The sequence below is a fragment of the Gymnoscopelus microlampas genome (genome assembly GCF_963454915.1).
Source record: "Gymnoscopelus microlampas genome assembly, chromosome: 18".
Lineage (NCBI taxonomy): Eukaryota > Metazoa > Chordata > Actinopteri > Myctophiformes > Myctophidae > Gymnoscopelus > Gymnoscopelus microlampas.
The window spans coordinates 46,296,760-46,321,803 of record NC_139955.1 but is presented as its reverse complement, the minus strand read 5'-3'; the positions used below and the strand labels follow the sequence as shown (position 1 = coordinate 46,321,803).

Below are 25,044 nucleotides of genomic sequence, written 5' to 3'. Positions count from 1 at the left end.
AGAGAGAGAGAGAGAGAGAGAGAGAGAGAGACACACACAGAGACACAGAGACAGAGAGAGACACAGAGACAGAGAGAGAAAAAAGTGGTTTGACATCAACCTCTGGTGTTCTTAGACATTGAATTAACGTTTGGATCCAACGTTGGAGTCCAACCAAAATCCAAGGTCTAAATAACATCAGAGGTTGACGTCAAACCAACGTTGGGTAATGACGTCAATCAAACTTTCATTTTCAACTAACCCACAACAGTCATCCAACGTTAGAGGCCAACGTTGATCTAACGTCATATTGACGTCCTGTGCCAGCTGGGCATGTTGCAGTAAAGCGGGTCTTGTGGTGGAGGAGGGCGGGTCTTCATCTTGTAGTAAATGTAGAATCCAACACACACCATGAGCAGGACGCACATTTCAGCCACTTTGAAGTAGAAATACACACTCTGTCCTGGATGACAACACAACACAACACAATGGAAACAACATGAAGTAGAAATACACACTCTGTCCTGGATGACAACACAACAACACAATGGATACAACATGAAGTGGAAATACACACTCTGTCCTGGATGACAACACAACAACACAATGGAAACAACATGAAGTAGAAATATACACTCTGTCCTGGATGACAACACAACACAACACAATGGAAACAACATGAAGTAGAAATATACACTCTGTCCTGGATGACAACACAACAACACAATGGAAACAACATGAAGTAGACAAACTCACTCTGTCCTGAATGACAACACAACACAATGGAAACAACATGAAGTAGAAATATACACTCTGTCCTGGATGACAACACAACACAACACAATGGAAACAACATGAAGTAGAAATATACACTCTGTCCTGGATGACAACACAACAACACAATGGAAACAACATGAAGTAGAAATACTCACTCTGTCCTGAATGACAACACAATGGATACAACATGAACTTCATATACAGCTTGAGGAACCGAATAGAACAGGGCGCCACTTCTCCATTGAACTTCAATGGACACGACTGCCATGTTCTATTCATTCGCTCTATTACTTGAGTGGTGTGCACGTTCTTGATATGCAACAACTGATCACAACTCCACTGAAAATATCCTCTTCATTATGGATATCCTGTATACGTCTCCATATCATCAACATCAATTCACATGCTCAAATATTTAATTTACACATTAAGAATTATACGAATGCCAGAACAAAATGATAACTAGAAAAAGTGCTCCTCGGAACACAAGTCTCCGCCAGGTCAGGTAAGTTATTGTGGCCTCCTGGTGGCACTATAATAGGCCAATGTGAAAAGGGTGCCATTTCTTCTTACGTCTTTCACGGCAATCGGACATGTTCCAAAAATGTGTTTTGCTAAATTAAACCTGCTTGTGGCACTATAGCATGTGAAAAGGGTGGCATTTCTTCCTCGGCCTAGTGGGAATGTGCGTGCAACATTTCACGGAAATCGCATTCTGCGCTCATGGTTCGAGGCATTTTGTTCAAAACAAACCAATCCTGCAGACTTTGGAAGCCAATCTTAGCTAATCAGGATGGAATATGGAAAATCGGACAGATCCGTGTTGATCACATGACTGTAGAGATACTGTGTACTGATTTGTGAGATGTTTGGAAAAATCTGTAGAAGTTAATTATAAAAAAGATGTGTTGTGCAAAAATCTGCCTCCTGGTGGTGCTATAACAGGCCAATCTGAAAAGTTCGGGGCAGAGGTTCATCTTTGGCAACCAGGAAGTGTGTGTGCACAGTTTCGCAGCGACCGGGCCAGCGGTGCCGGAGATTAGTTGTTCACAGACAGACGGACACGCGGACGGATGGACAGGGTGCAAAACATTAGCAGAAAATGATTTTAATGCTTTTCACTGTTGTACGGACAGCAATTGAAACGCAGTCACTGATTGGCCCGATCATTTTCTGATTTCTCATACTCGCTCCCTATGGGCCGAAGTCCAGACTGATACCGGGGAGGAACGTGAGAGTGAACGTTATCAGTCTGGTCAATGCCAGGCTAGCAAAACATAGTCTCGGCCATGCCTTTCTAGCCTGGTAAACCCCCCCCTTCCGGAAATCTCATTCGCATTTGATTTCAGGAATTGGGTCTGGCCTGAGGGCTTATCTGGGCGTTTCTTGCTCGTCCACAAAATGGACTCGCCTATCAGCGTCCTCACTCATTGTTCTGTGATTGACAGCTTACGTTGGCCAATCTGGTGGAACCCGAGTGAACCCGAATGGAGACGAACTGCTGATTGGCTGAAGCGGTTGTCAGCCAACGGTAGCCTACTAATCCCGCCCAGCTCCCGGCCACAGAAAGTCGGCCTGCATGCCAGACTCACTACTGAAATCAAATACAAATGAGATTTCCGGAGGGAGGGGTTTACCAGGCTAATGCCTTTCGGCCTGAGAGAGACAATAATGAAACCATGAATTCACGATGGTTGATGATAAGGTCTAAGCCAGGTTTATACTTTGTTGTACGATGTTGCGAGCCATAAATACTGTAGCTGATGTAAACAGTTCACAAAGTGACGTCTAGTGAGCTTTGCAGATTCGACATTTTCGACACGCAACACTGCACACGAAGGAGCATAAATGAATGATTACTAAAATACCACAGTCATCAGCATCAGTTACAATCATGTTCAGTCTCACCTCCACATGTAGAGATGTTCTCACTGACAGCATGACTGCTGAAGGTGTTCATGACAGAGCAGGACAGTTGTCCAGACAGACCCTGGATGAGAGTGATGTTCTGTGTGCCATGATGTCCAGAGAGGAGCTGCTTGTCCGTCAGGGTTTGTCCGTCCAGAGTCCATCTGTACTGGACACTGTCCCATTCACAGGAGCAGGACACCCTCATCTGTCCTTGGGACAGACACTCAGAGGACAGCTTAGGAGGAGACACTGGAACTGGAGGACACACAGTTAAAACACAGTGGAAGTCAACACATTAGTTTGAAAGTAGATGTGACAATCAAAAAAATGTCCACAGGGAGGGGTTTACCAGGCTAATGCCTTTTGGCCTGGCAGAGACAACAAGACTGCAATCTGTCAATTGCTAACTTGCGCCTTGAGAATTAATGTACAATTTAAACAAAGAAACCAAAAAAAAACAAAACTGAAAAAAAGATTGTAAACAAACAAATGTTATTTCTTAAATATATTAAAAACTTAAATTTTTCAAAAACAAGAAAATGCAGTGTTAGTACACAAAAAAATAATTGAATTAAAATCCAAAAAAAGAAAAGTGATTTGAGTATATTAATGTAGTAATTATTAGAAAAAAAATAGTTCAGTTAATATCAAGTACAACATTTTCTTGGTTTGTAGATAAATGTATCCTAATTAAGTCATGATCTGAATAATATGTGTCTTTGACTTCAATAGTTATATTCTTTTCTTTACCATTGTTGTAGTACACGTGATCTAGATGACTTCCATGATCTGTTGTTGGAGAATCCACTAATTGTTTAAAATTAAATGTAGAAAACAATGTGTCTATATGTTCGTCTTTGGTCTTTAAAAGGTCATCATTCAAATCTCCAAGAATGAGAGTTGGTGTTGTAGACATCTTTTCTAACATTAATTTCATTGTGTTCTTAAAAATATTAAATTTCATCTTAGGTTCTCTGTAAATAAGGACTATACGAAGTTCCATACAAAAATGTAAAAGAATGCTTATGTATTCTAAGGTGTTAGAACAAAATAATTCTTCTTTGTGTCTGACTCGACTTTCTTTGTGTATCTTATAACTCCTTAAGTACAATTTTGAGGTATTTTTACTTTACTGGAGTATTTCCAATTCTCGGTACTTTTACTTCTACTCCACTAAATCTCAGAGGCAAATATTGTACTTTTACTCCACTACAATTACTTTAGTTACTAGTTACTTTGTAGATTTTGATTATTATTACAAAACATACATTAACCACTTCAGCCCTATACATTTTGGCCATTTGAAAATAGTCGATCTACAAGCTCACAATGCGTCGCGATGTGACGCATTGTGAGCTTGTAGATCTGCTATTTTAAAATTATTTTTATTTGAAAACTTTTATTTGAAAGTACTCATTCTGCAGAATGAGTAGGCCTACTTTCTACTTTTGATACTTTAAGTACATTTTGATACCAACACTTTTGTACTTTTACTCAAGTAAATTAATAAAGGATTTCTACTTGTAACAGAGTATTTCTACTTTGCAGTATTGATACTTTTACTCGGCAAGGCTTACTTACGAAAAAGTTGATGCCCCTGATTTTGAGGCCCAATCCTGGCATACATTTACAGTGTATAAGGAGGCCTTACTTACCCTTTACATTGAGGGTGAGCTCAGAGCTGAGGCTTTTCCCCTGGGGAACGATGACCTGACAGAGGTAGCGTCCGGAGTCGGACTCCTTTGTGTTGTTGATGTACAGTGACAGGTTGGTGGAGGGCATCTCTGCCGCCGCCGTAAAGCCCACACGCCCCTCGAAAAGAGAGCTGTCCGCACCGATGGATCCCTTCGAGTACGAGATTATCTAGAAAGAATGAGAATGATGCATGATCTATACTGCGTCGTACAATGGTGTCAAAGACCAACAAACAGCACACCACAATGCATTGTGGGGTGACATGTTGTGAGCTTGTAGATCAACTATTTCTGGTATAAATTAAGCATGAGTGTATCTGATCAGACGGAGGGAAATAGCAGATCAAAGGAACATTCAGTTTCTTCCCGGTGACGCTGATGCAAGAAAGGTGGCACTGATTTTTAAAAGTATGACCTGCAGTATGGAAGCTTTGTCCATAATCACATGTTATGTTCATTGCCAGCACTGCAGAGGAGAGACAGGTGACCACAACCAGATAAAAACAGGAATGCTTAAAACCATTTAGAAGTCCCTTGTGCGTCATTTGCAATGCCACTTCCAAACTGGCCGGTGATGTTAATGAATTAAATGACGAAGTCAATTCAATGTCCCTAAATTAATGAAGGGCCCGGGCTGCCCCGTGTTTTCTGGAAAACTAATGCATGCTTCATGTGCCGATCAAGTGCCCGATAAAGTTGCCCACCCCTGCTGTACAGTATGCTATTTTAAACGATAAGAAACTAAGGTTAAGATGCAATACAAGGTGTGTGCCAGTAGCGACCAGGTCCCTTATCTTTATTATTCTGCGCACGCACGCACGCACGCACGCACACACACACACACACACACACACACACACACACACACACACACACACACACACACACACACACACACACACACACACACACACACACACACACACACACACACACACACACACACACACACACACACACACACACACACACACACACACACACAGAGCTCCCTGTTCCTGTTTCTCACCAGTTCAGTGTCGTTATTGCCCAAGAAGGTCCAGAGGATGGTGTTGGTGTTTTTATCGGTGCCAGGCGCGGGGGAGTACGAGGCTTTCAGCACCACCATCTGACCTTGTATCACCTCCATGTTCTTGTTCGGCATCTGGATCTGAGCCCACACATCTGGATTGACAGAGAGAGAGAGAGAGAGAGAGAGAGATTTGATGTTTTGATTTATTGTGTCTGGAAAAAACAACAGCCATGGTTCTGCATGAATTCTAAGAAAACGACCATTATCATTAAATACAAAAACATCCATTCGTGTCGTCCACCGTCCAAATCACGCTCATATTTGCTGTTTTGAATGTGAACCCCAGCAAACGGTATCGGAGGACTGACCAGGGCAAATCAACATAGGGATGGCCCTGTCGTCATATGAATGGCCCAGGGGTGTTTACTGTTTAGTAGCCTAGGCAAGTGGTTCTCAAACCTTTTCATGTCAAGGACCCCCAAAATGATATGTATTGTGCTGCGGACCCCCATCTCAAAAACATTTTGTGCCAGGGATTTTTTCAAAATAGCAGATCTACAATAGCGCACTCTGTGCCGCACTATGGGCTTGTATATCTGCTATTTTTTAATAGCCAAAGTATAAAATATGGTTCAAGTGGTTTAAATGATTGTAAGGCTATATTAAAGGGATAGTTCACCCCCAAAATTATTTTTTTTCCTATCGATTAGTCACCCCATGAAGACTTGAATTATTGGATTTTCTTTTGTTTTTGTCGCATTTCTAAGCCAATAATTTGATGACCGTTAGCAGTTCCGATAGAAGACACAAAGAGTCTCCTCTGTGTCTCCTACCGGAACCGCTGCCAAACGATCATTCAAGAATTTTCCAGCTGACAGCGAACATAGTAAAAGAAAGAAGGAACTGAAATCTCCACCAAGCATACCGTAAATAAAAACTTGAGGAAAGCTGAACGTACCCAATGTATGACAATGTAATGATCAAACCTCGTACTTCAACCTGGCATCTCATTTATTTTGAGATCCCAACATTCAACACAATAACTTCAACCAACCATAAAACAAATCTACAAAAAAAGCTATACAAACAAAGTTTGGATGATATCCATACTGTAGATATGTACTTCTGGAGGCACAGTCTTTCTCAAAGATGGAAGATGTGAGGACTACAGAATACTCTTTTGGCAAACAAGATTTAATCTTTTAATGCAACAATATTGGCAGCAGTTTTACCTCAGTGTGTGTTTGCAGTTTGTTGGTTGATGTATGCTACTGTAAACACGTCATTCAGTATATTCTCAGTGGGTCAACATCACCTTGTTCTGCCTCACCTCAAAAGCACCGCAACACCCTAATTTCTGAATTGAACACGTGGCACTGACTTCAATTTCCTACACTAACACAGCTAAATAGAAAGTGTTAATTTAGATGTAAATTTATCGAGTTATTCAAAGAGCAGCAACAACAATAATCTTTTCACAAATGTCATGTTTCTCCACAATTTTGGCCACATCTTCAGAGTGGGAATAGGCCTACTTGACTCAGCTCTAGTTTCAGTTCAGAGTGAAAAAGTTCCTAACAGGATTCCATAGGGATAGCCAGTGATGGTTGTAATAGCAGCAAGAGGCCTTTCAAGCGCCATTATGTGGTATTATCCTAAAAAAGGTAGTAAAAGTACTTAAAACTGGAATTACTCAAGTAAAGTAAAAAATACCTAAAATTGTACTTGAGTAAATGTACTTAGTTACTTTACACAACTGGTGATGTGACAATAAAGCTGATTCTGATGTGGATGTAATCCAGATTGAACAGCTGTATATGGCACATTCATCACCTAAAATAAAATGTATGGATCTTTTATACCAGCTTCCACAGACAAGCATGTCTGTGTTCTAGTGCCGAGTGCTATGAGCTTGTAGATCTGCTATTTTAGAAAAATCGTGAAAATGTGTGCAAATCTTTGAATACATATTTTTTAAAGCGAACAATCTTTGCTTCAGGTTCAGCAAAGATTCAGAGTCCCTGCAACAACATATTTGGAGATGGGGGTCTGTGGCTAAATACATCATTTTGGGGGTCCTTGACATGAAAAAAGTTTGAGAACCACTGATATTATAGCAACATACGTGTTCCAGAAGATTTCAAGATCAAGATTTAGAATCCCCCAGAAGCAAAGTTTTGAGTTACAAATGTTTGCTTTAAAAAAGTATGAGAGTTGGTGTTGTAGATATCTTTTCTAACATTAATTTCATTGTGTTCTTAAAAATATTAAATTTCATCTTAGGTTCTCTGTAAATAAGGACTATACGAAGTTCCATACAAAAATGTAAAAGAATGCTTAAGTATTCTAAGGTGTTAGAACAAAATAATTCTTCTTTGTGTCTGACTCGACTTTCTTTGTGTATCTTATAACTCCTTAAGTACAATTTTGAGGTATTTTTACTTTACTGGAGTATTTCCAATTTTCGGTACTTTTACTTCTACTCCACTAAATCTCAGAGGCAAATATTGTACTTTTACTCCACTACAATTACTTTAGTTACTAGTTACTTTGTAGATTTTGATTATTATTACAAAACATACATTAACCACTTCAGCCCTATACATTTTGGCCATTTGAAAATAGTCGATCTACAAGCTCACAATGCGTCGCGATGTGACGCATTGTGAGCTTGTAGATCTGCTATTGTAAAATGATTTTTATTTGAAAACTTTTATTTGAAAGTACTCATTCTGCAGAATGAGTACTTTCTACTTTTGATACTTTAAGTACATTTTGATACCAACACTTTTGTACTTTTACTCAAGTAAATGAATAAAGGATTTCTACTTGTAACAGAGTATTTCTACATTGCAGTATTGATACTTTTACTCGGCAAGGCTTACTTACGAAAAAGTTGATGCCCCTGATTTTGAGGCCCAATCCTGGCATACATTTACAGTGTATAAGGAGGCCTTACTTACCCTTTACATTGAGGGTGAGCTCAGAGCTGAGGCTTTTCCGCTGGGGAACGATGACCTGACAGAGGTAGCGTCCGGAGTCGGACTCCTTTGTGTTGTTGATGTACAGTGACAGGTTGGTGGAGGGCATCTCTGCCGCCGCCGTAAAGCCCACACGCCCCTCGAAAAGAGAGCTGTCCGCAACGATGGATCCCTTCGAGTACGAGATTATCTAGAAAGAATGAGAATGATGCATGATCTATACTGCGTCGTACAATGGTGTCAAAGACCAACAAACAGCACACCACAATGCATTGTGGGGTGACATGTTGTGAGCTTGTAGATCAACTATTTCTGGTATAAATTAAGCATTGGTGTATCTGATCAGACGGAGGGAAATAGCAGATCAAAGGAACATTCAGTTTCTTCCCGGTGACGCTGATGCAAGAAAGGTGGCACTGATTTTTAAAAGTATGACCTGCAGTATGGAAGCTTTGTCCATAATCACATGTTATGTTCATTGCCAGCACTGCAGAGGAGAGACAGGTGACCACAACCAGATAAAAACAGGAATGCTTAAAACCATTTAGAAGTCCCTTGTGCGTCATTTGCAATGCCACTTCCAAACTGGCCGGTGATGTTAATGAATTAAATGACGATGTCAATTCAATGTCCCTAAATTAATGAAGGGCCCGGGCTGCCCCGTGTTTTCTGGAAAACTAATGCATGCTTCATGTGCCGATCAAGTGCCCGATAAAGTTGCCCACCCCTGCTGTACAGTATGCTATTTTAAACGATAAGAAACTAAGGTTAAGATGCAATACAAGGTGTGTGCCAGTAGCGACCAGGTCCCTTATCTTTATTCTGCACGCACGCACGCACGCACGCACGCACACACACACACACACACACACACACACACACACACACACACACACACACACACACACACACACACACACACACACACACACACACACACACACACACACACACACACACACACACACACACACACACACACACACACACACACACACAGCTCCCTGTTCCTGTTTCTCACCAGTTCAGTGTCGTTATTGCCCAAGAAGGTCCAGAGGATGGTGTTTCTTTTTTTATCGGTGCCAGGCGCGGGGGAGTACGAGGCTTTCAGCACCACCATCTGACCTTGTATCACCTCCATGTTCTCGTTCGGCATCTGGATCTGAGCCCACACATCTGGATTGACAGAGAGAGAGAGAGAGAGAGAGAGAGATTTGATGTTTTGATTTATTGTGTGTGGAAAAAACAACAGCCATGGTTCTGCATGAATTCTAAGAAAACGACCATTATCATTAAATACAAAAACATCCATTCATGTCGTCCACCGTCCAAATCACGCTCATATTTGCTGTTTTGAATGTAAACCCCAGCAAACGGTATCGGAGGACTGACCAGGGCAAATCAACATAGGGATGGCCCTGTCGTCATATGAATGGCCCAGGGGTGTTTACTGTTTAGTAGCCTAGGCAAGTGGTTCTCAAACCTTTTCATGTCAAGGACCCCCAAAATGATATGTATTGTGCTGCGGACCCCCATCTCAAAAACATTTTGTGCCAGGGATTTTTTCAAAATAGCAGATCTACAATAGCGCACTCTGTGCCGCACTATGGGCTTGTATATCTGCTATTTTTTAATAGCCAAAGTATAAAATATGGTTCAAGTGGTTTAAATGATTGTAAGGCTATATTAAAGGGATAGTTCACCCCCAAAATTATTTTTTTTCCTATCGATTAGTCACCCCATGAAGACTTGAATTATTGGATTTTCTTTTGTTTTTGTCGCATTTCTAAGCCAATAATTTGATGACCGTTAGCAGTTCCGATAGAAGACACAAAGAGTCTCCTCTGTGTCTCCTACCGGAACCGCTGCCAAACGATCATTCAAGAATTTTCCAGCTGACAGCGAACATAGTAAAAGAAAGAAGGAACTGAAATCTCCACCAAGCATACCGTAAATAAAAACTTGAGGAAAGCTGAACGTACCCAATGTATGACAATGTAATGATCAAACCTCGTACTTCAACCTGGCATCTCATTTATTTTGAGATCCCAACATTCAACACAATAACTTCAACCAACCATAAAACAAATCTACAAAAAAAGCTATACAAACAAAGTTTGGATGATATCCATACTGTAGATATGTACTTCTGGAGGCACAGTCTTTCTCAAAGATGGAAGATGTGAGGACTACAGAATACTCTTTTGGCAAACAAGATTTAATCTTTTAATGCAACAATATTGGCAGCAGTTTTACCTCAGTGTGTGTTTGCAGTTTGTTGGTTGATGTATGCTACTGTAAACACGTCATTCAGTATATTCTCAGTGGGTCAACATCACCTTATTCTGCCTCACCTCAAAAGCACCGCAACACCCTAATTTCTGAATTGAACACGTGGCACTGACTTCAATTTCCTACACTAACACAGCTAAATAGAAAGTGTTAATTTAGATGTAAATTTATCGAGTTATTCAAAGAGCAGCAACAACAATAATCTTTTCACAAATGTCATGTTTCTCCAAAATTTTGGCCACATCTTCAGAGTGGGAATAGGCCTACTTGACTCAGCTCTAGTTTCAGTTCAGAGTGAAAAAGTTCCTAACAGGATTCCATAGGGATAGCCAGTGATGGTTGTAATAGCAGCAAGAGGCCTTTCAAGCGCCATTATGTGGTATTATCCTAAAAAAGGTAGTAAAAGTACTTAAAACTGGAAATACTCAAGTAAAGTAAAAAATACCTAAAATTGTACTTGAGTAAATGTACTTAGTTACTTTACACAACTGGTGATGTGACAATAAAGCTGATTCTGATGTGGATGTAATCCAGATTGAACAGCTGTATATGGCACATTCATCACCTAAAATAAAATGTATGGATCTTTTATACCAGCTTCCACAGACAAGCATGTCTGTGTTCTAGTGCCGAGTGCTATGAGCTTGTAGATCTGCTATTTTAGAAAAATCGTGAAAATGTGTGCAAATCTTTGAATACATATTTTTTAAAGCGAACAATCTTTGCTTCAGGTTCAGCAAAGATTCAGAGTCCCTGCAACAACATATTTGGAGATGGGGGTCTGTGGCTAAATACATCATTTTGGGGGTCCTTGACATGAAAAAAGTTTGAGAACCACTGATATTATAGCAACATACGTGTTCCAGAAGATTTCAAGATCAAGATTTAGAATCCCCCAGAAGCAAAGTTTTGAGTTACAAATGTTTGCTTTAAAAAAGTATGAGAGTTGGTGTTGTAGATATCTTTTCTAACATTAATTTCATTGTGTTCTTAAAAATATTAAATTTCATCTTAGGTTCTCTGTAAATAAGGACTATACGAAGTTCCATACAAAAATGTAAAAGAATGCTTAAGTATTCTAAGGTGTTAGAACAAAATAATTCTTCTTTGTGTCTGACTCGACTTTCTTTGTGTATCTTATAACTCCTTAAGTACAATTTTGAGGTATTTTTACTTTACTGGAGTATTTCCAATTTTCGGTACTTTTACTTCTACTCCACTAAATCTCAGAGGCAAATATTGTACTTTTACTCCACTACAATTACTTTAGTTACTAGTTACTTTGTAGATTTTGATTATTATTACAAAACATACATTAACCACTTCAGCCCTATACATTTTGGCCATTTGAAAATAGTCGATCTACAAGCTCACAATGCGTCGCGATGTGACGCATTGTGAGCTTGTAGATCTGCTATTGTAAAATGATTTTTATTTGAAAACTTTTATTTGAAAGTACTCATTCTGCAGAATGAGTACTTTCTACTTTTGATACTTTAAGTACATTTTGATACCAACACTTTTGTACTTTTACTCAAGTAAATGAATAAAGGATTTCTACTTGTAACAGAGTATTTCTACATTGCAGTATTGATACTTTTACTCGGCAAGGCTTACTTACGAAAAAGTTGATGCCCCTGATTTTGAGGCCCAATCCTGGCATACATTTACAGTGTATAAGGAGGCCTTACTTACCCTTTACATTGAGGTGGAGCTCAGAGCTGAGGCTTTTCCCCTGGGGAACGATGACCTGACAGAGGTAGCGTCCGGAGTCGGACTCCTTTGTGTTGTTGATGTACAGTGACAGGTTGGTGGAGGGCATCTCTGCCGCCGCCGTAAAGCCCACACACCCCTCGAAAAGAGAGCTGTCCGCAACGATGGATCCCTTCGAGTACGAGATTATCTAGAAAGAATGAGAATGATGCATGATCTATACTGCGTCGTACAATGGTGTCAAAGACCAACAAACAGCACACCACAATGCATTGTGGGGTGACATGTTGTGAGCTTGTAGATCAACTATTTCTGGTATAAATTAAGCATTGGTGTATCTGATCAGACGGAGGGAAATAGCAGATCAAAGGAACATTCAGTTTCTTCCCGGTGACGCTGATGCAAGAAAGGTGGCACTGATTTTTAAAAGTATGACCTGCAGTATGGAAGCTTTGTCCATAATCACATGTTATGTTCATTGCCAGCACTGCAGAGGAGAGACAGGTGACCACAACCAGATAAAAACAGGAATGCTTAAAACCATTTAGAAGTCCCTTGTGCGTCATTTGCAATGCCACTTCCAAACTGGCCGGTGATGTTAATGAATTAAATGACGATGTCAATTCAATGTCCCTAAATTAATGAAGGGCCCGGGCTGCCCCGTGTTTTCTGGAAAACGAATGCATGCTTCATGTGCCGATCAAGTGCCCGATAAAGTTGCCCACCCCTGCTGTACAGTATGCTATTTTAAACGATAAGAAACTAAGGTTAAGATGCAATACAAGGTGTGTGCCAGTAGCGACCAGGTCCCTTATCTTTATTATTCTGCGCACGCACGCACGCACGCACGCACACACACACACACACACACACACACACACACACACACACACACACACACACACACACACACACACACACACACACACACACACACACACACACACACACACACACACACACACACACACACACACACACACACACACACAGCTCCCTGTTCCTGTTTCTCACCAGTTCAGTGTCGTTATTGCCCAAGAAGGTCCAGAGGATGGTGTTGGTGTTTTTATCGGTGCCAGGCGCGGGGGAGTACGAGGCTTTCAGCACCACCATCTGACCTTGTATCACCTCCATGTTCTCGTTCGGCATCTGGATCTGAGCCCACACATCTGGATTGACAGAGAGAGAGAGAGAGAGAGAGAGATTTGATGTTTTGATTTATTGTGTGTGGAAAAAACAACAGCCATGGTTCTGCATGAATTCTAAGAAAACGACCATTATCATTAAATACAAAAACATCCATTCATGTCGTCCACCGTCCAAATCACGCTCATATTTGCTGTTTTGAATGTAAACCCCAGCAAACGGTATCGGAGGACTGACCAGGGCAAATCAACATAGGGATGGCCCTGTCGTCATATGAATGGCCCAGGGGTGTTTACTGTTTAGTAGCCTAGGCAAGTGGTTCTCAAACCTTTTCATGTCAAGGACCCCCAAAATGATATGTATTGTGCTGCGGACCCCCATCTCAAAAACATTTTGTGCCAGGGATTTTTTCAAAATAGCAGATCTACAATAGCGCACTCTGTGCCGCGCTATGGGCTTGTATATCTGCTATTTTTTAATAGCCAAAGTATAAAATATGGTTCAAGTGGTTTAAATGATTGTAAGGCTATATTAAAGGGATAGTTCACCCCCAAAATTATTTTTTTTCCTATCGATTAGTCACCCCATGAAGACTTGATTTATTGGATTTTCTTTTGTTTTTGTCGCATTTCTAAGCCAATAATTTGATGACCGTTAGCAGTTCCGATAGAAGACACAAAGAGTCTCCTCTGTGTCTCCTACCGGAACCGCTGCCAAACGATCATTCAAGAATTTTCCAGCTGACAGCGAACATAGTAAAAGAAAGAAGGAACTGAAATCTCCACCAAGCATACCGTAAATAAAAACTTGAGGAAAGCTGAACGTACCCAATGTATGACAATGTAATGATCAAACCTCGTACTTCAACCTGGCATCTCATTTATTTTGAGATCCCAACATTCAACACAATAACTTCAACCAACCATAAAACAAATCTACAAAAAAAGCTATACAAACAAAGTTTGGATGATATCCATACTGTAGATATGTACTTCTGGAGGCACAGTCTTTCTCAAAGATGGAAGATGTGAGGACTACAGAATACTCTTTTGGCAAACAAGATTTAATCTTTTAATGCAACAATATTGGCAGCAGTTTTACCTCAGTGTGTGTTTGCAGTTTGTTGGTTGATGTATGCTACTGTAAACACGTCATTCAGTATATTCTCAGTGGGTCAACATCACCTTGTTCTGCCTCACCTCAAAAGCACCGCAACACCCTAATTTCTGAATTGAACACGTGGCACTGACTTCAATTTCCTACACTAACACAGCTAAATAGAAAGTGTTAATTTAGATGTAAATCTATCGAGTTATTCAAAGAGCAGCAACAACAATAATCTTTTCACAAATGTCATGTTTCTCCACAATTTTGGCCACATCTTCAGAGTGGGAATAGGCCTACTTGACTCAGCTCTAGTTTCAGTTCAGAGTGAAAAAGTTCCTAACAGGATTCCATAGGGATAGCCAGTGATGGTTGTAATAGCAGCAAGAGGCCTTTCAAGCGCCATTATGTGGTATTATCATAAAAAAGGGTAAAAATATTTTTATTAATACATTGAAAAGTACTGCAATATTTGGGTAATAATAAATAAAAAAATAGCAGATAATAATAGCATGAATTTATACAGTATAGGTTTGTTGAATGGTGCAGACAAGTCCCCTGAGTTTGAGGAGGGCTTAGGCAAGTCTGGTTAACCCATTAAACAGACGCGTCGCTAGGTCTCTGCTAGGTCGGGGGCTTAGCCCCTCCTCGTTGCCCCTCCTCCCGCGCGCGCGCGCGCAACACAACACAATATATCTATATATATCTATCTCTCTCTCTCTCTCTCTCTCTCTCTCTCTCTCTCTCTCTATATATATATATATATATATATATATACAAATTGAAAATTTGTGAATTGATACAGCATGATGAAGAGACATCATATTCAAGGCAACGAAGAAATATTGTCAGGGCTTACTCATTCACAACAGCTGCTGTTGATTGCGCTTTCCTCTGTTCGTATATAACACGCCTATTGCCTGTATTGTCGTATCAGACCTGATGAAGACCCGCTAGGGTCGAAACGTTGTACCTACTCTAATACACTTTCTGGGAGCTAGAATACAGTGTGCCGACTTCCCTAACTCTTCTAAATGTACGTATTTTAGTTCAGCGCCTGTGAATTATTTTGACATCTGTTCAACATGGTGCCAAACGCTGTGCACTTTGTGGTGGTGTTCTATTTCTAGGTGTGAAGAGGAAAGAGGAAGTGTAACCGCCTTTTATGAAGAAAAAACGCTGTCAAGACTATTTTTCTGCAGAAAAGGGGGGGGGGGGGGTGCCGTCAAGTAATTTCAGTATGACTTTATAGGACCCAAATAATATTGAAAACTAGTACATTTAGATGTGTAATTTTAGATTATACCAGGGACAAGTGACTTGAATTTTTTTCTTTGCTCTTCCTCATGGACCTACTTGTGGATTATACCAGTGTCAGTCTACTTTATGTGGAGTATGCGGTCGACACGCACTGACATTTTGCACCTTAATCCCATGTACAACCACACAATGTGTGTGTGTTTAATTAGCAGCTTAACTAACGTCCATAAGTATATCATACACAGTATACATCTGCTGCTATGCTCACACACCTTTATATCTTATCTCAGGTACCATTTGTAAATATGTAGATGACTTGTTTCGTTTTTTTTGTTCTCTTGTTTGACCCCCCCCCCCCCCCTCTTCTTCTTCCCTTTCTTTTTTTTCTATGGGAATAACGATACAATGGGAACTATGCACGAAAACGAATTTCACCCACTTTTTTACTTGTGTAAACCTGTGATGTGCTGTGGTGGAAAAAGTACTCACATGTTTTACTTAAGTAAAAGTATCAATACTGCAATGTAGAAATACTCTGTTGCAAGTGAAAGTCCGGAATTAAAACATTTAAAGTAAAAGTACAAAAGTATTGGTATCAGGCCTGGAATTTCGTCATTTTAGGGGCAAGGCCACTTGGCCTTTGGCGTTGTAATTTTTTGGAGGGCACAAAGGCCAAATGCCAGGGCAGGAAGGCCATCCAATAAAAAAAAAGTTTTTTAAGTCCAAAATTGATTTTTAAGTCCACGGAAATAATGCATTTAACTTGAAGGTTAAGGATGATTGTATTTTAATATATTATAAGAATTGTATAACTATCTGTGAAATATAACCCATTTATTTCACAAAATAATGTGTTGGCAAATGACCAATATTTTATATAGGTCTCAATATGTCACATTCAGCCCTGGACTTCACTGACTGAAGTAGGGGTCACATTAATCACTAGATTTACAGATTCTAACCTCTAATCTCTTCAACCTTTTCAGGCCAGGGACGCCCAAACTGATGGGGTGATGGAGCAGGGACCCCCTACCTTGTAGGGTAGGGGGTAGGCTACTATATATATCATATATTTATGTATAAAATTGTGTTTTATATAAATAAACATGAAAAAATTGCCTGCTCCTACGCACAGGTTGACCCAGTAGGTGTGCAAAAGGACCTTTCTCAGGGGCGTCAATTGGGTATGGCAAGGCATGGCAAGTGCCATACCTTGGCTCCAGAAAAAAAAAGAGAAAAAAAATCATGAATAGTATAGGCTAATGCAGGTGTAAGACCATTGTGTTTGCATTGTGTTATAGGTATAATGCATATATAGTTGCTATGCATTTCAGGGGTTTTGGGGGCGTTGACCCCCTAAAAAAAGGATAGATGTCCCTTATTTTAATCTCTGGGAGTTGGCAACCCTAACCTTGCCATAGGCCTACCTTAGCTTTTGCTGAACTGACACCACTGATCTTTCTCTACAAAATATGTATAAACATACCATGTTATTGTGCATTCATTACTAAGCTATTAAAATGTGTCATGTTATGTTTAAAGACAAATTTACATTTTTGGAAAAAAAAGAAAAAACTTTTTTAAAGTTTTTAAAAACAAAAATATTTTTTAATCAAACAGCAATTTCGCGGACCCCCTGCAGTACCGTCGCGGACCCCCTGCAGTACCTTCGTGGACCCCCTAGGGGTCGCGGACCCCCTGTTGAAGACCTGGATTAGAGATTTTATGTATTTTCCCTAGCTGTAGTTTACAACCCTCGTAGACGTATTTACGATTCTGACGTCTTCAATCTACGAGAGTTGTAGGGTGCACCCCCCCATGGATTCGAGCACTTTCGGCACTTTACCCCGCTACACTCCAAACATGTACAAATTGAAAATAAAAGGTGCTTACCGCAAAGCCCCAAATGTTAACGACCTCGGCGGGGTAGTAGTGATCCCCGTCGAGGTATATCTTTCAATAAAGAAGTCTTTTAATCCAGCTTGTGTCGGAATCTTCACTGTTCTTCTTTTGTTTTAAATGAGTTTGAACTGCGCATTAGCGATTTGGCGGTCGGGAGGTGTATTGCGCATTGAACTTACAATGTATCAATACACCTCCCGACCGCCAAATCGCTGTTGCACAGTTCAAACTCATTTAAAACAAAAGAAGAAGCAGTGCGCAATACACCTCCCGACCGCCAAATCGCTAATGCGCAGTTCAAACTCATTTAAAACTAGACGCGTCGCAATTTGCAATTGCAAAGTGTGGTTGCGCCGACGCCGGTCGGGACTCGAGTAATACGCCGGGAGGAATACCGTTGCAGACTGCGCCAATTACATTGTCACGTCACTCCTGAGATCACTTGCGTTTCATTTTGAAGGGACTGACCCCCCCAAAAATCATGTTTTTGCATCAAACGGTGACATTTTGCGCATTCGTGGCGCCCCCTATGGGTCAAAGTGGAAATGCTTTTGGGGACTCGTTGAGTAAATCACCCTCGACATGTGATTCAAATTTGGGATTGATTGGACGTTTCGTTCGTGATTTTTGACATTTTTGGTGAAACGGGTCCCTCCCACTAACTTTGGAAACAATTTACGGAAGAACGGTAAGGACTATCATAATGCCGTTTGGATATGTTTATCGCAGGGGTCCATAGATCACGTGTACCGATTTTTGTGTGATTTGGAAAAAACAATTAGGAAAAGGAACAAAAAGTGTGTTTTGAAGAAAATTCAAAATGGCGGAAAATATATCCTGACGCAAATGGGCGTGGCCTATATGGGGAGATGCGTTGTGACCCAAGGAATCCAGGGGAAAAGAAAGTTTGATTTTACGACCTACGGTTCAAGAGTTATAGGCCAAAATGTAAAGTGGGCTGTTATAGCGCCACCATGTGGCCGACTGGTGTGATTATTTTTTAAATAATTTTGCAAAAAACTATTAACCTCCCCTCCAAGTCTTGTAACTGTAGCCCTTACGGTTTCCGAGAAAAAAATACTTTAATGGGAGTTTGTGCAATTCCCATGAAGGTGAATGGAGAAATTTAATGCACTAATAAATCAATATCAAAAAATCTATCCATACGCAAATGGTAGTGGCCTATATGGGGAGTTGCGTAATGACCCAAGGAATCTAGGGAAAAATACATTTTGATTTTACATTTTGATTTTACAAGTATTGTTTATCTATAAATAAATAAAGTATAAGGAGTACTATAGTGTGGTTGCCCTGTTAGGGCAACCACACTAACAAAAGAAGAACAGTGAAGATTCCGACACAAGCTGGATTAAAAGACTTCTTTATTGAAAGATATACCTCGACGGGGATCACTACTACCCCGCCGAGGTCGTTAACATTTGGGGCTTTGCGGTAAGCACCTTTTATTTTCAATTTGTACATGTTTGGAGTGTAGCGGGGTAAAGTGCCGAAAGTGCTCGAATCCATGGGGGGGGGGTGCACCCTACAACTCTCGTAGATTGAAGACGTCAGAATCGTAAATACGTCTACGAGGGTTGTAAACTACAGCTATATTTTTCACTCTTTAAAATATAGTATTTCTTAATTATTAATAATTACAGCTTGTAGATTGGCTATTTTCACGATTTTAAATTGTTTTTAAATAATAATAAAAAAGGAACATACAAGATTTCCACCCGACAGCCATAATATAGCCTATAGCCAATATATGGTTCTGTATCAGTATATGAGTCCGTTTTTGCAGATTTTCATTCTAATTGGCTACTATGCCTGCATATGAATTTCATGGTCCTGGGTATGTCACTCTGGCTTGGCGGAGATATGCCCTGTTGCGCACACTCTGCACACTGCAGCAGCAGGTGAAAGCAATTCACTTAACGAGGGCTGTGTTGCGCACCAAACAATGGACTAAAACTGTCACTTTCTAATTCTAGCTGCTGAAATAAACCTCCCAATTAGAACAATGTAGACATTGCTTGCTTTATATTAAGACTCAGAATTTGGGGGTTTCGCTGTATTTTATTAGATGTATTCATCTATATTTTGCTGTTGAAAAAAACATCGGGGCCAGGGCCGTCGTGTTAATGTCAAAATGCGCACTAGGCAACGGACAGTTTTCGGGCCCCCCCCCCGCAGCGCACATGCACGCGCGCGTGTGCGCGACCCATGCGCGCGCGAAATTTTGCGGTTATTTCGCGGATTGTGGCCGTTTTTGGGCGTTTCTTTGTTACTTTATTTCGGTTTTAGGGTTAGGGTTAGGGTTAGGTTAGGCTTATGTTATTTAATTAAAAAAAAAAAAAAAAAAAAACTTTTTAATTTTTTTTTTTTTTTTTTTGGGGGGCATTTTTCGGCCCCCCCCCCGACAAGACATAGGCATGTGCCTACATTGCCTGTGCATAAACACGGCCCTGATCGGGGCACATCGGTCTGTAGGACTACGGAATCCTCTCTCTCTCTCTCTCTCTCTCAGGCTAGAAATCAAACCTACCATTGATTAGTTCAGGCTGCGTTAGATTTATCTCCTGTTTGGCCCGGTAATGCTTTTGTGTCTATAACACGGTGTTGCGGGATTCCGAAGGTTCTATTGGAGGCTCAAAATCAAACCTACCTACCACTGTGCATGTTGTAGCTGCGCAGCTCAACCAAAGGGACTGGTGTCTAAAAAAACGTATTGACAGGAAAATCGCGCAGAGGAAAAACTGTGAAATCGTTGCTGGGCGCAGCTGGGGCACCGTGGCCGTGAAGGCATGTCATTATTTGAGGGGCACACGGCCAATGAGAGGGCCGGGCAACGACGGCCATGGCCGCCGTGGCCGCCGTGAAATTCCTGCCCTGATTGGTATCAAAATATACTTAAAGTACAAAGGTAAAAGTACTCCTTGTGCATTATGTCCCATGTCACAAGTTCAAAATGTATACAAAATATTTTGAAAATAGCAGATTTACAATCTCACAATGCGTCACATCGCAACACATTGTGAGCTTGTATATCTGCTATTTTCAAATGGCCGAAATGTATATAGGTGGTTAGAGTGTTTAGTGTGTAGTGGTTAGTGTGTTTTGCGATAATAATGCGAAAAAAAAAGAGATGTAGTGGAGTAGAAGTAAAAGTACTGAAAACTGGAAATACTCAAGTAAAGTAAAAAATACCTAAAATTGTACTTGAGTAAATGTACTTAGTTACTTTACACAACTGGTGATGTGACAATAAAGCTGATTCTGATGTGGATGTAATCCAGATTGAACAGCTGTATGGCACATTCATCACCTAAAATAAAATGTATGGATCTTTTATACCAGCTTCCACAGACAAGCATGTCTGTGTTCTAGTGCCGAGTGCTATGAGCTTGTAGATCTGCTATTTTAGAAAAATCGTGAAAATGTGTGCAAATCTTTGAATATATATTTTTTAAAGCGAACAATCTTTGCTTCAGGTTCAGCAAAGATTCAGAGTCCCTGCAACAACATATTTGGAGATGGGGGTCTGCGGCTAAATACATCATTTTGGGGGTCCTTGACATGAACAAAGTTTGAGAACCACTGATATTATAGCAACATACGTGTTCCAGAAGATTTCAAGATCAAGATTTAGAATCCCCCAGAAGCAAAGTTTTGAGTTACAAATGTTTGCTTTAAAAAAGTATATATGTATTCAAAGATTTGCACAAATGTTAAAGATTAAAAAACAAAAAGCAGATCTACAAGCTCGTAGCGAGGCACTGGGTGCCGTGCTATGAGCTTGTAGATCTGCTATTTTTTGAATAGCCCAAAGTATAAAATAATGGTTATTAGCTAAAAATCTAAAATGACACAGTATGCGTTCCCCGTCTTAATGGGTTAAGTCATACTGTACCACTGTACGACAGACAGCCATTCAAATCTCCGTCAATAACTACAGCCCAAGTTACCAGCGGTGTCCCCAAGGGCTCTGTGCTAGGTCCCCCTCTCTTCATCCTCTGTACTTTACCACTCAAAACTCTACCTCCACCAAGACCCTCACCACCTGCTTCACATGTTCATAAACATGGATGCAAAACAACTCAAACTCAAGTGCAACTAGAAAAAGTGCTCCTCGGAGCACAGGTCTCCGCCAGGTCAGGTAGGCTATCGTGGCCTCCTGGTGGCGCTATAATAGGCCAACGTGAAAAGGGTGCCATTTCTTGTTAGGCCTTGCACGACAATCGGACACTGCATTCATGATTTGAGGCATTTTGTTAAAAAACATTTGTTTCGCTAAATTAGACCTGCTGGTGGCGCTATAACAGGCCAATGTTAAAAGGGTGGCATTTGTTCCTCAACATAGTGTGAATGTGCGTGCAAAGTTTGACCGCAATCGGACGGTGCGTTCATGATTTGCGGAATTTTGTTGATAACAAGGCAATAATGCAAACTTTAGATGTCAATCTTAGCCAATCAGTATGGAATATGAAAAATCAAACACATCCGTCGTGATCACATGACTATAGAGATCATGTGTACCGATTTGCGTGAAATTTGGATAACATTGGAAGGAGTAGTATAAAATAATGTGTTTTACATAAGTCGGCCTCCTGGTGGCGCTATAAAAGGCAGATGTGAAAAATGCAGGGCAAAGGTTTTTCCTTGACCTCTAGGGAGTGTGCATACAAAGTTTTACACAGATCGGTGCAGTTATAGGTAAAAACACAAATCGTCCTGTTATAGCGCCACCATGAGGCTGATTTGACAAAATTCAAATGGTAGTTCTTCCTCGGCCTAATAGGAATGTGCGTGCAAAATGTCACGGAAATTGCATGCTGTGTTCATGATTTGAGGCATTTTGTTCAAAACGGAGCACTCCTGCAAACTTTGGAAGACATTTTTGGCCAATCAGGATGGAATATGAGAAATCTGAAAGACCCGTTTCGTTTAATGACTATAGAGATACTGTGTACCGATTTGCGTGACTTTTGGACAAAATCTGTAGGAGTACTGTCAAAAAATGTATTTTGCACAAATCGGCCTCCTGGTGGTCCATGAGAAGAATTTGGGGCAATGGTTCTGAATTGGCATCCAGGGAGTGTGTGTGCACAGTTTCAGAGCGACCGGGCCAACGGTGCCAGAGATTAGCTGGTCACAGACGGACGGACGGACACACGGACGGACGGACGGGGTGGAAAACATACTCTCTCGCCATGCCTTTCGGCCTGGCGGAGACAATAAATCAGACGGTCTCTGTAGCGTAGAGTGAATAGAGAGACCATAGAGAAACCAAATGTTCCATAAGACACAAGCTACAGAGAAACCTAGATAAATCATCATCATGAGTAAAAGTATCAATACTGCAATGTAGAAATACTCTGTTCCAAGTGAAAGCCAAGATTTTCTTAAGTAAAAGTACAAAAGTATTGGTATCAAAATATACTTAAAGTACCAAAAGTAGAAAGTACTCATTATGCAGAATGTTTTCAAATGTATAAAATATATAAAAACATTTTTAAAATAGCAGATCTACAAGCTCACAATAGACCCCTTAACAGACGACGTCACACTGATAAGAACCAGTATGCGTGCAACCAGTATGCGCTAAATGAAACCCATTCTATCAGGTCTCGCCAGGACGTGCCACACTAGCCAACACACAAGAGGGGGTTGGGGTGTGCTGAAACTAGCGCACCCCGAAACAACAGGTTGGAAATTGATTGCGTGAAACAATCACCTGCGCATCCAGTCTCAATGTTAGTAAACAATTAATTGGTCTATGCGTCGCGTTGCGACGCATTGTGAGCTTGTAGATCGGCTATTTTCAAATGGCCGAAATGTATATAGTGGCTATTACTGGTTAATGTATGTTTTGTAATAATAATCAAAATCTAAAAAGTTACTAGTAACTAAAGTTTTCGAATAGTTGTAGTGGAATAAAAGTATATTATTTGCCTCTGAGATGTAGTGGGGTAGAAGTAAAAGTACAGAAAATTGGAAATACTCCAGTAAAGTAAAAATACCACAGCATTTTACTTAAGTACAGTACTTGAGTAAATGTGCTTTGTTACGTTACACCACTAATCACATTGCAACACAAGATTCTGACCAATGATAATATAATGATTAGAAGAGATAATAGTGCATATGATTAGTAGATATAAGAGTGAATATGAACAATGTGTTAAATAGTGAATAAAGCAGCTTCTCACCATGAGACAGTCCAACGGTCACCATCATCAGTAGAACAAACACAGTCTCCATGTGGTCTGGATGGATGTTTGGAGGATGGAGAGGAGAGGAGGTCAGAGATCAGAGGTCAGAGATCAGAGGAGAGAGATGTGTCGATGTGACTCTGAGAAGCTTCACATCGACTGATAGATTCAACATAGAGCCAAACGCCCCGTGAGACACAACCTACAGAGAAACCAAGATAAACACAAGATAAAACCATTATACCTCCTCTCTGTGTATCAACCAATCTTTACCTCTCTGTATCAACCAATCATTACCTCTCTGTGTATCAACCAATGTTTACCTCGCAACACAAGAGTCTGACCAATGATAAAACATGTGGTTTGATCTGTTCTGAATAAAGAGGAAGTGGAACTGTCTTTTATGAAGAAAAAAATAAATGCTGTCAGGTAGTATTTCTTCTGCGAGGCAGAGGAGGTCACATGACTGAAACAGACTCCAATAGAAATCTATGACAGAACTTACCGAATATTAACATTCACTGCCTGAATTATTTATGGCCGTGTTTGCCCACTGCCAGAGATTTTTCATTAAAAAAAAAAAAGTACTCAGTAGCCGAGATACAGAATTTTGATACAGTTTTTTGGGAGTCTAGATCTTCGAAAAATCATATCTCCTTGGTCTTTGGGTCAAATTTAAAAAAAATTTAAAAAATGTTTTTACGTCAGTGGCAGTATTGGTAAACGGGGAATAATTATGTTTATTACGTCAGTGGCAGTGAATGAGGTAAACACAAAGTTTTATGGCACAGGTAGTGATGCGCGGGCCGACCCCTAGCCCGTAGGCCCGGGACGGATGGTAGGAAAAAAAGAAAAAGGCTAAAAAAGTAAAATAAAAGCACAGTAAGTATTTTTATATTGCAGTATTGGTACTTTTACTTAAGTAAAACATTTTAGTACTTTTCCCACCACTGCCTGTAGGCTTTTATGTGATCAGGCTGAGGCTGTGAGCCACTCTGCTACAGAGGCAGGACGGACACAAACATTCTGTCCTGTTTTTCTTTAGTAGGACATTTGAG

General features: G+C 40.4%; 2 protein-coding genes across 2 annotated transcripts; both read right to left on the bottom strand.

Annotated features, from left to right (window-relative positions):
• Nucleotides 1-284: 284 nt before the first annotated feature.
• LOC311034107 (uncharacterized protein) lies at nt 285-24,153 on the bottom strand (the record flags this gene model as incomplete). Its single annotated transcript, XM_084041851.1, has 3 exons — nt 23,984-24,153; nt 2,665-2,922; nt 285-442 (listed from the first exon to the last, which is right to left on the bottom strand). Exons 1-3 carry the CDS (start codon nt 24,033-24,035, stop codon nt 285-287), a joined length of 468 nt encoding a protein of 155 aa, XP_083897977.1. The 5' UTR covers nt 24,036-24,153.
• Nucleotides 4,315-13,508, bottom strand: LOC311033447 (uncharacterized protein; the record flags this gene model as incomplete). The annotated part of the gene is made up of 6 exons (XM_084040958.1): nt 4,315-4,530; nt 5,371-5,525; nt 8,337-8,544; nt 9,376-9,530; nt 12,342-12,531; nt 13,374-13,508. The coding sequence occupies 6 exons, from the start codon at nt 13,506-13,508 to the stop codon at nt 4,315-4,317; spliced, it is 1,059 nt and encodes a 352-aa protein (XP_083897084.1).
• Nucleotides 24,154-25,044: the final 891 nt, after the last annotated feature.